This window comes from Mesitornis unicolor, unplaced genomic scaffold (assembly GCF_000695765.1).
Source record: "Mesitornis unicolor isolate BGI_N332 unplaced genomic scaffold, ASM69576v1 scaffold4325, whole genome shotgun sequence".
Lineage (NCBI taxonomy): Eukaryota > Metazoa > Chordata > Aves > Mesitornithiformes > Mesitornithidae > Mesitornis > Mesitornis unicolor.
The window spans coordinates 20,777-32,517 of NW_010183445.1; the positions used below are offsets into that span (position 1 = coordinate 20,777).

The 11,741-nt window shown below is 37.4% G+C and overlaps 1 protein-coding gene across 1 annotated transcript in view; it reads right to left on the minus strand.

The window, feature by feature from the left end:
- Nucleotides 1–11,741, minus strand: part of TPR (translocated promoter region, nuclear basket protein) — a 40,507-nt gene that overhangs the window by 17,607 nt on the left and 11,159 nt on the right. Inside the window, exons 14-32 of the mRNA XM_010184129.1 lie at nt 11,412–11,638; nt 10,392–10,555; nt 9,852–9,991; nt 9,625–9,773; nt 9,161–9,323; nt 8,551–8,685; nt 7,677–7,817; nt 7,344–7,512; nt 6,672–6,838; nt 5,576–5,728; nt 4,575–4,691; nt 3,331–3,534; nt 3,056–3,240; nt 2,471–2,618; nt 1,965–2,102; nt 1,576–1,707; nt 1,149–1,279; nt 622–832; nt 107–253 (exon numbers count right to left, since the gene is read on the minus strand). Coding sequence (XP_010182431.1) covers nt 107–253; nt 622–832; nt 1,149–1,279; nt 1,576–1,707; nt 1,965–2,102; nt 2,471–2,618; nt 3,056–3,240; nt 3,331–3,534; nt 4,575–4,691; nt 5,576–5,728; nt 6,672–6,838; nt 7,344–7,512; nt 7,677–7,817; nt 8,551–8,685; nt 9,161–9,323; nt 9,625–9,773; nt 9,852–9,991; nt 10,392–10,555; nt 11,412–11,638 — 3,021 coding nt within the window. The remainder of the gene's footprint in view (nt 1–106; nt 254–621; nt 833–1,148; nt 1,280–1,575; nt 1,708–1,964; nt 2,103–2,470; nt 2,619–3,055; nt 3,241–3,330; nt 3,535–4,574; nt 4,692–5,575; nt 5,729–6,671; nt 6,839–7,343; nt 7,513–7,676; nt 7,818–8,550; nt 8,686–9,160; nt 9,324–9,624; nt 9,774–9,851; nt 9,992–10,391; nt 10,556–11,411; nt 11,639–11,741) is intronic.

Genomic DNA, 11,741 nt, shown 5'->3' on the forward strand with positions numbered 1-11,741 from the left:
TGCACACACATCCTCAAACATCCTCACTTTCTTCACAGGCGTTTAAGATGGCAGTACAGCATTCTGAAATTGCTCACTATTCCTACCTTGTTGATGTTGTTCTTACCTTTTGTAAACTATCAACCTGAGCCTCCAAAGCCTTTGTCTTCACTTCAGCTTGGCTGAGAGCATCTTTCAGCTCTTGTACTTCCTGGACAGAAACTTCTTGTTCTTGTTGTTCTACAAAGGACTGAGTTGATGCTTCAGCAACCATCTGAAATATGTCAGGTGATATCAGGCTGAAGGGTACTATCTGAGTAGAACGTCATTACTTTCACAAGTTGCATTTGCATGCAAACCAAGAGTTAAAAAAGTCCTGAGCAAAACCCAGGAATTCTAATGAATGCTCAAGTTCATTAAGAATACCGCAAAATATGAAGTCTCATGCAGCTCATGATTTGTGGCAGTTTGAGCTAACAACAGAATAAACAATACAGCTTTCTGCTTTTCTCTTCACAGATAAGTATTCATACAGCATTATACTGAGGGAATGTGAAGATCATTAGCTGTATTATACGTGACTAAACGAAAAAATGCTTTTTTAATATGCTTTTCCTTTGTTTGCAAAGAAATGCTACCTACCTTATCATGCTGTGCTTTCAGCTCCTCATACTGAGTCTTGTACCTGCGCCCAATTTTCTTGACCTGTGTTATAGTTTTTACTTTTTCCTGTATGTCAGCCACTTTAGCATCTAGTTCCTTCTGCAAAGTATCCTTTTCTGCTCTTATTTTAGTCACTTCATCCTTCAGGCTCTGAACAAGATTCTGGTTTGTAGTCAAGGATGCGTTAGTTCTGAATAACAAGGGATCAGGGAAAGATGCAAATGAGATGTTTGAAATAATCAATACTTTTCAAAATTGCTCATTTATGTAATATTACTGACGTTATCTGTATTGAATTATGCTTTCTATACAAGTTACTCCACAATACATTAATTTAGACTAAGTTCAGCTTCCAAAACAATTCTCACTTCATTTTACCTGCATATTATCAAGCTACAGTAAGAATACCAAAGCTTTCACAGTTAAGAACATACACTTCCAGATACAGCTTTAAACAAAGTATTTTCCTTTGCACAAAACTCATTACTAATTGACTTATACCACACCTGGCTATTTCTGCTTTAAGCCTGCCTGTTTCTTCACTCATTTGCTGTATACGCTTGGTGTTTGCCTCCTTCTCTGAAAGCAGCTTTCGATACTCTTCGAGATCAGTGTCCTTCTGTTGGCTCAATAAGTGCTGAAAGGTTAAGAAAATAGGTTGCATTTTCATGAGATGGTTACACAGTCATATCTAGAAAATGTCATTGAATTAGAGCTATTGCTTTTGCATTTTGATTTGGAATGGCTATGAGTTAGAACAGCCTGTTTTGAAGCTGCATAAACAAGGCTTTATAATTTAAACACAATTCTTAGTTTGTTGTTGTTTTTAAGAAAATTTAGAACTTTTGTTTAGTTGTCCGTGTTTGTTTGGGGCTTTTTTGTTGGGTTGGTTTTTTTTCCACAACATCTTACTTGAATGCATGCGTTCCCCACCTGAGTCCGCGCTTTCCAGCGTTTAACATCTTCTTCCAACAGCTTTTTCTCCGCCTGTAACATTCCGCTTTTCTCACTCAGTTCAGCATTAGACTCTTGCAGAGGTAGAATGTCTGCCGCAAGCTTGCGTACCTGAAAAACCACAGCTGCGGATTAAACTCTCTGGATCTTATGGGATCGAAGGAAACTGAACATGGTAGGCCTTGAACAATATGAGACAGACAGAGCAAAACCAACACCCTCAAGAAGTCATCAATCAAGAGACTTTTCCAACTTTCTGCCTTTCAGTAGCCAGCTGAGGGCAGGGAGAAGGATAAGGAGGAAGAGCAGGGGATGATGCTACAGTGAGACTGAATATCTGAAAAATTTTCATGAGCCTCGGTACTAACCTTTGCTTGAATTTGTTGTAGCTCTTGTTCTAGCCTCTCTTTCTCTTCTCTTAGCATCTTGTTGGTTTCTATAAGTACATTCATGGTCTCAGTTTTTTTCATTAATTCCTCATGGTGTGCAATGGTTTTTGCTGTTACCTTTTGAAAAGATTTAGCTTAGTCATTTGTTTGCTTGCACATGCATATACACTTACCTGGATTTGGCATAACACCCATCTTGAAAAGATATCATGGCATTCAGGTACATTCATAACAAGAAGTGGGAGGTGGGAAAGAAATGAGATAAATTATCTTTATTTTCCCTATTTACATGATTTTGGAATTGCCACACTACTTCACAGGACTCAGAACAAGATCCTCCTGGCTATATAGCAACCTCAGTTTAAAACCTCCTGATTCTTCCAGAAGTCTTCGCTTTTGGGCAAAGGCAGAAGAGACGAAGAGCAGAACATAGGGAACAGCCCTCTCTACTTATTGTAATCATAAGCAGTAATATCCAACCATACCTGCACCTTCTCTCGCTCAGCATTGAGACTGTCCTGCAGTTCCTGGAGCTCTCTTTCCAGGTGTTCCACTCTCTGGCGGTAACGCAAACTTTCCACCTGGGCCACCTCAAATCTTGTTTCTGCAATCTCCTTTTCACGACGTATAAATCTGCAATAACAAAATTAACAACACATCACATCAGTGAAAATGCAAAATAAAAGCATTTTGAACTTGAAGCATCTTATATTTGAAGGTCTACTAAGTAATCAGTTCAGAAAGATCAAAAAGAAAAACCTAGATAAAAATCCTTGAAAATCTACATAAAACCCCTAAAACAAACAAAAACAACCCACACACCTCTCTGAAACTTTCTTGCCAATCGCATTTGCTAAAATCTGATTTAGCTTCCTGTCATAACTGACTCACAGTTTTTTCCTAGTAGAAAGAAATCTCCCCTATTGCTTACTGATGTAGAACAACCTCCTACCTAGTAAAAAAGCACTTACATTTTATATATTATCCTTCACACACAAAGTTATACAGAACTATTTGATTGTCAACTGAATTTATAACCACAGACAGAAGGAGCTCAGAGTTAAATTTACCTAAGAATTTCTAAGATTTGTTCCTGGGATTTGCCTTCTTCATTGAGAGAAACGTTCAGTGCAGTTGGTATGGCTTCTTTCATAGAGGTCACCATCTTATCGCTCAGACTTTCTAGCTGTTCATGCAATAATCGATTTTGTTTTTCCAAGTCTTCACAGCGAGATGAAAGTTTTGCAGCTTCATCCTACAACGAAGTTGTTCAATGGCTGTGAATTCTGCAGCTGAATTTCCATTACTTGAAAAAACCCCACCGAAATCACAACAACAACCATACCTTGATCATTCTCTCTCTCTCTTCCCAGGAGGCTTTGCACTCTAACAATTCGGATTCAGCTTTCCGAGCAGCTTCCTCTAGCTGCTGCCTCACTGCTGTGTTCTTGCCAACTTGTTCTTTAATAGCTTGTAATGCTTCAACATCAGCAGCATGGAGCATTAATTCCCTTTCATATTTACTTTGAGCTTCAGAAGCCATCTTTGCCTACAGAACAAAAAGATATTATTACTTTTAATTGTTGATATGTACAAAGATACTCTCAAGTTCTAGAATCAGTGACCATTAATCAAAAAGAAAAATCTTTGTGATTCACAAGTTAAAAAAAGAAAAAAAAAAGACAGGCTTAGAACTATTCCCTTGAAGAAATTACTGTTTTGAAGTAACATCAGAATCTGAAATAATGTTGTCTGAGTGGCTAGGACACACTCTCAATAGTTGCTCTACAGTTAAACCTCTTGCTGTAGATTCTGCATGGGTATGAGGCAGATATTGGTCTAAGAATACACACTGGTTATTTCTACATGTGAACCAGCAAAGATATTTACTGCATGAGGTTAAAAAGCTATAGCCATAGTATTAGCTACAAAAAATGGAAATGCCAAGCTATTACATTTTTAGTTGGATTAAACACCAGCTAAAAGTTTTTCTACATCCTTTACACCAATCTCTTTTGCTGGAATTCTCACCTGCAGAAAAGTAGGTTCTCTTTAAAAATGGTTGGTAACAAGACAATCACATCAGGTACTGCTAAATACCACACGTCCCCAGTTTTAAAAGATTACAGTTATGTTTCACCTTAGAAAGATACTTTCCCCATTCTCTTGTGAAAGTTCAGTGTTCTTTTTTGCTCCCCACTCAGGACGGTGAGGTAGCAATTCATTAAAACCAGTTAATTACATTTCCCAATCATTTTTTTAAATGTAATGAAACAGACCTTAGAGACAGCAATGCATTACATCATCTTCTTTTAAACACGATGCAAACTGTACTTGCAGCACAGCTTTATATTCAAAGTCAGTTTAGTTGATATTACCACAGTGTTTGATCAGGTGGAAGAATGAAGCAGTATAAGAGCAGCTGTTCACAAAATAGCGAGTGCTCTCATAGTGCTTTTCTTGCCTCCACAAGTCTCTGATGAGCAGCACTACCTTTAAAAAAATGTTTTAAGTGCAACTGAAAAACAATTGAAAACTAACATGAAGGTTACTCCCTCTGGCTAAAATAGACAGATAGTACAAACGTACTTGCTCCTGGCAGTCACGTCTGGCTTGTTGTTCATTATTCAGAGCTGTGCTGGCTCTCTGAAGAGCTTCCTGAACTTCTGACTGCATGGTTGACAGACTCTTCTTTAGTTCCAATAGCTACAGTGTTGAGGGCAGGGGGAGGGTGGATGGGATGACAACAACAACAGAAACAAACAAAACCAAGACTTGGTGAGACACTGGCACAGGTTGCCCAGGGAAGTTGTGGGTGCCCGCTCCCTGGAAGCGTTCCAAGGCCAGGTTGAACTCTGAGCAACCTGGGCTGGTGGGGATGGCAAGGGATTTGGACTGGGTGACCTTTAAGTTCCCTTCCAACCCAAACCATTTTATGATTCTATAAACAGCAAGGTATTTTACAAAGCACTGAACACAGCAAGGCTTTGAATATAGACAGTCATAAATAATGTAAAACCTAATGGTGGTTTGTTTGTATTTTAATACTAATTTTAATCTAAAGATAAATACTTTCAAGATATGACTTATTAATACACAGAGCTCTTTCCTAGTAAAATTGTATTACTGTTCTTTCAGAGTCAGGCCTGCAGTAATTCTAGCTGCAGTAATTTTGTTTCTTTCCACCCCAGTAAGAGCTCAAATACAAACCAGACAAGTAAGGGCATAGACTCCTCTGGCTTTAAATTACATGCACGATACAAATTTGGTTTAGGCTCACGTTCCAAAGAAGGTTTTCCGAAATCTTTCTTAAAGGCTTTTACACATGTTTTTCTGCAAACAGTGCTCAAAGTTCAGGAAGACAGTGATGGCTTTAAACACACAAATCACCCTAACAAAGTGGTAAGGTTAATGATCTACTCATGCTTGGAAACCTCTCAAGTTTAGTTAGCCTTTTGTACATCCTAAAAGATTTAATTTTAGACACTACTCTACTGTGAAAACAAACTGAACCTTAGGGATTTACGTAAAAGCACATTCTCATGGACTCTTTACAAGGGAGTTTAAAGGAGGAGGCATTCACTGCATACCTGTTGTTCCATACTCTCCACAGCTTTACGCTTCTCCTCTTGCAGTTCTTGCTTCTCTTTCTCTGACTCCATCAGCTTCTTTTCTAGCTGTGCTTGGTACTCTGAAGATTCCTTCAGACGAGCTTCAACTGTGGCACGAACTTCCTCTGTCACCTTCATTAAAATCCATCACAAGAGATCAATTTTTTTCCCTTTAAATATGATGTTCTAATGTGAAACCAGTATTTTGTTAACAATTTAAAGCCAGAATAGGTGTTCTCAGCATCTCATTTAGAACACTAAAAATGTGGAAAACTACAAATGGTGTGGGAAATATTTTCTTCTTCCCCCCCGCCCTTAAAGCCTCAATATCTCATGAAGTGCATCTAAAAGAAGTTTCAGGTGAATGCACAAGTGTGCAGTAGCCAGCATATATTTTATTACACGCTATAGTCTGTAATATTGTTAAAGCATACCAAGCCACAATTGAGTTTTTACAGTAACAAAGCACAGACAGAGAACCTGGATACCAAACAGCACTCCATTATTGGATGCTGTAACTTCAGTAGGAAATGAGAATTGTTTTCCCAGTCTCTCTTATTTTGACACACTGAACGGCTCAAAAGAACAGGCTTCATTCGCTATTAACACGGTAGAGTATCTGACAGACTGGAAAGTCATTCTTAAGCTTTTCCCATGAATACCACAGAGCGTTCTTTTGAATCACTGAAGACCTTACTGATGCAGAAGGTATGAATTCAACTGATTTTGATCAAGGAATAATATTTTTAATCACTGATCACAGGGTTATAAGGAAGAGTGTTTTTAGTCAATCTCCCTCTTTCAAAGGAAGATGCTGGCAGAGTACAGCTTTGAGTCAAATTTACAATTCAGTCTTAAAAATATGCTGCAAAAAGGTTTAATATTTACATGGTTAAAAGTGTTTTTAAGAAAGCTGTCTAAAGTACGGCCTTACTACATTGTATTCTAATGCCTTCTAAACTAACTTTAGTTTTGCTCCTATGATCATACAGACTGTACCGTATTACAGTACAAAAAATTAACATCTTTCATTTGGTTTCTGGTTTTGATCTAACAAACAATGATAACTACTTACTTGTTTTTCCTTATTAAGAGATTCCTCCAGACTAAGAACCATGGCCCTGTACTGTTCCACATTACTACAACTGGTCTTGAGTCTCTCTCTCAGGTCGTTAACTTGCTCGTCGGCTTGTCTTAGTTGACTTACAAGATCATCCACGTCTTCGTTTGTACTAGACTGACCTATAACGTTAGAACACATTCATTAACCAATGAAGTTTAATTCAGCTTTTTAAACTGCCATTCTGTTGAAAACTGAAGGCTTTTTAGGATAAGAACATGGAAATAATAGATAGATAATAATGGATAATCACACTCACAAATCATCCCTTAATAAAACTGCCAGCCCTAACTAAAGCAGTGGCTTACAATAAACACTGCTGATGTAGATTTTAAAAATTACTATTTAAAAATAAGTAGCCTAATAGACTTCAGTTCTTTCACATTAAAAAAGGGATCTTTTAGTAAGTTTTGTTTTATTTTCCCCCTTTGTCAAAGATTACTTGGACATAAATTTTACTTTAACAAATAATTCTGGTTATCATTTGTTTGAATATGAGATTGTAATGATGAAAAGGTTTATTATTTAGTGTACTGTCCTCCTAATTCTAAATTATTACGAATTTTACCACTCTGCAGACACCAATGTTTAACACAAAGAGAAATTCAATGTAGGAAAACCTCATACCTTTCCCTGAAGCCCTCTGTGATGACTGAGATGCCAGCTGCGCCTCCGTGTTGTTAAGCTGCTGTTTCAACATCGCAGTTTCTTTCTGGGCATTCTTCAGAATTTCCTTTGTGTTAATGTGACGGTTTGTTTCAGTCTCAAGTTGCCTTTTAAGATCCAGGATATGAACCTGAAAACACAAAATGCCTAAACTTGTAATTGTTCACAAATGGCAGAGACCAAATGTTTATAAACATAACGTATCAAAAATAATTCACTATAAGCTGGCAGAAACCATGCAACTGTGACTTTATTTTCACTAAACAAGTTTACCATATTTATAATTATGCTTACCTCTTGATTTTTGGTAAGGGAGTGTCTTTGTTCCACCTCGCTTTCTAGCTTCTTTTTTAGCTGAGATATTTCACGCTCTAGCTTTTCTATCTGATTATTGAGTCTTTGTTTTGTTTCCGTCTCAGACCTCTCCAGAATTCCCTGGTAAAAGAGCACAATGTACAATGCACTGCAATAATTACTGCAGCATTTCCTACACAGTTGTCACAACACTTCTTCCATTAACAAAATAATTACTGCAGGCACCAAGCAAAAATAGATACAGAAAATTATGAAGAGTAGCACTTACCTTGTATGACTCAGTTTTGAAAGACTTTAATAATATTGATACAGTAAGTGTTATTAGAAGAAAAATTATCCATGCAGTCTAATTCCAGGGATTAAAAAAAATCCAAAAGATCTACTACAAAAATAGAATTTAGTCCCATGATAAAATGTGCAACCTCAATTATTTGTATTCTAAGAGGCAATACACCTTATTATAGAAGATATAAAAGTAAAAAAGTAAATATACCTTAAAAAAATAGGTAAGTAAACTACCAAGGCAGGCACTAGTAAATTTTGCTGTCATAAATATTAACATACGTATTCTTTTCTTTCACTTTGTTTCATGTGTTTTGTTTCCATTTTATTGTGAAAACCCTTCTCATCAACTCAAAATTCTCAGGGCTTTGCCCAGTTAAATAACAGAGTTATCATAATTTAGGATAGGAATAACACATTTCCTTAAACAAGCTGCACAAGAATTCTGTGTTCCATGTCAATTTGTAAAGGAATCAAGACCAAATCCCATGGCTGTTTAGGTCAACTTTGACAGGTATCTATTGAAAACTCTGCAAGGCAGACCAGACTGGGACATAAGAATACCACATACCTGAATAGTTCGCAAATTAGTGAGCAGCAAGTTCTGTCCTCTTTGTTCAGCTAACAACGACTCGCGTTGCTGAGTCAAACGCACATCTGACATCTTCAGGATATCTCTCTCTTTTTTTAAGTTTTCTGCTCTCACCTTTAGGACAGAAAATAACAACAAGAACTTTGTTATCAATCCCAAATCTGTCCATCTATTTTTATTTGGGCAACATTATTTTTACCATCAGTTAATACTGTTTGTTTTTTAAAAGAGCTTTTAAGATTACAGATTGTAAATTAAAATACATGCAAATAAGCCAAGAGCAGTAAGAACATACAGTTTGACTAACCACACTGTTTTCTCTATAGAAGTGGGTACTGAAACACCTTCAGAATGGTGTTCCAACTTCACTCAGTACTTGAGATTTATTTTTCTTGGAATGTTACAAGTGTACACACCAAATATACCAACACACATGCACACAATTTTATTTCATTTCATTTTTTTCACATATGCACACAAAGCTTCTACAAATTTAATAGCTGATGCACTCAAGAAGCCACACATTCAAGTTCTGACAGCTTTCAAGGTAATCCTAAGAAACACTCTTGTGCACAACCGTATTACTAACCTCTGCCACGGCCAGTTTTTCGTTAGCTCCTCTCAGGTCTTGAGTCATGGTGTTAATTATCTGCTCTTGCTTCTGCGTCGTGGCTGTGAGTTTTTGGGTTCTTTCATGCAGAGATGTTATTTCTCGACGATAGCCTTCAACGTTATCCTGCAGCATTTCATAACTTCACATGGAAGAACAAAGCAAAGTAAGTTTGCCACATTAAATTGAGTTTAATTGCAAGAGATGTGTGTACACAGCTACGTTCCATGTTCTCATGTGCCAGTTTTCTCATATGTGGCTCACTCAACTAGAAGGTATATTTTTAATCCCACGGTCACTATTTCCTTGGTGTTCTTTAACAGAATAGATAATATTAATGTTGAACTGGCAACTCTTCCTGAACAAACTATATCAAGCAGTCAACATGATTCTATTGACAGAAAACACATACACAAGGCAATAAAATAAAATAGCTCATTTACCGTTTGGAGGCAAACTCCAGCTGTGTGGATATCTTTGCATTTTGGGACCTCAAGTCTGTGACCTGCTCCTGAAGCTTTTCATTTTGTTCATTCAGCAACTTGTCATTCTCTGCCTTTTCTTTTTTATAGTTCTCAAAAACTTCCTGCAACTACAAAGGACAGACATTAAAGTGCTTACAAGAGTAAAAATAGTGATAGCCTTCTACAGTGTTTACTGAAAAATATACCTGCTTAAGTGCAGCCTTAGCCTCCACAGTCTCCACTGACTCAGTCATTGACACTGGAGCAGGAGTTGACATAGCCTGAGGTAAACTTGGGCGCTTTGGAGTAGATGTAAGAGATATCTCGTCTGGTAATATACCTGAAGCTAAAAAGTGATAAAGGGGATTTTAAAGGCAACAATTGAACGAATGCTTGCCAAAGCAGATCATATTAACCGCACTGAAATACAGCTAAAACCAATCTGTATTGCAAGGAAAGTCTCAGGCTCTCCTGAGCAAATGAATGATTGTCCACTTTCATACCTACAATATGCTACCAGAACGCACGTAGTCGCTATTACACGCCACTCATTATGCAGCAAGTTATTACACTGTAAAAATAAAATCCCCAATTGATGGGTTTTCCGGTGAGTAAGATTAAAAGCTGAACATCAGATTAAGAGAAGTTACCAGTACCAGATTAAGTTACCAGTACCATTACTGAAAGCTTGTAACAAATGACAATTTCTTATTTTGTTTTCAATGGTGCAGAAATGTGAAGCTTACCTTGCAAAGGAATGATAGCTCCTGTGGTCTGTGCCAGCAATATACGGAACATATCACGCTGCCGAACTATAGACTCAACAAGCTGCAACTGGTGATGACGTGACTCACGCAGTTTTTCCAGCTCATTGAGAGCTTCCTCAAGCTGACGCTGAAGCTCGGAAATTCTGAAACCAATAACAGTCGTTTTCAGTAACATACGCAGTAAGGCACAGCAAGATGACACGATCCTTACGTTCTGTCACGAGTCTTTTAGCATGCATTTATTGCATCTTTGAAAGTTAAGCACCACTGAGGTTTTTGAGCAAACTTACAGGAAAATTGGTCTTTGGGCTTGCCATTTTGTGTATGACAAAGAAAGTAGGCCTCTTCCGTGAAAAGCAGAACAGAGGTAATTCTATTCATGTGAGTAACTTGGTCCCAAGGTCCCAAAACCAACAGTCAGTAGCATAAGCAGAGAATCATGGTAAGAACTTTTAATACAGAACTACATTATCTGTGGGCTTTGCAGCTAGTGCATTAGATATGAACATACTAGATTTTTTGTTCGGCGAACGCGAACGAAAACTTAATCTTCCTTTTTCAAAAAACACCTCTGTTGTGTGAAATCACAGTCACTAAAGATCGACAATTATCTTTACTGAATGTCACAAGCCTGAAAGATTTTCACAGAAATCTATTCTGATTACAAAAGGCTTGCATTTCAGTGTGTGCTCTCATACCTCTGTGTGTGATTGAGAGATTTTGTATAGGAAGAATTTTTGGAAGAGATTATTTACGTTAGCTTAGTAAAAATGACTAAAAACAGTTACGTGATATAGAGCTATAATGCCATTTTTATGTAGAAACTGAAGACAATGTTGCTTAATAATCATTTGCCTTTATGAACTGCACAGCTGTTCATGGGCACACTTGCATATACATGCAATTACTAACAACCCGAAGCACAAACTGAAGAGCATCTGAATAAAACCCAGTTACTACTTAGTATAAACAATTTACTAGAAGGAACAGATCATTTACTTAGATGATGTTGTTTCTTGCTCCTCTTTTTCTCTAGCCTCTCCCAGCTCCCGAAGAGCCACCAAGAGACGCTGATTCTGCTGCTGAAGTTCTTCAATATTTCTGTAAGAGACTAGATGTTGAGATATCACTTCAGAAGAGCTACTGATGTCAGCAGAGCTGACCTCTTCATCACGAATCACATGATTGCCCCTAGCTTCTTCAAGTTCCATTAAAAGCACACGAATCTGAAAGAAAACAGTCTAGTGTAAGATTTGCACTTGGACTCAAAAGTTCCCTCTGAAAAACAATCTATTAGAGATAAAGTACTTGGAAATTCAGTATTTTTCC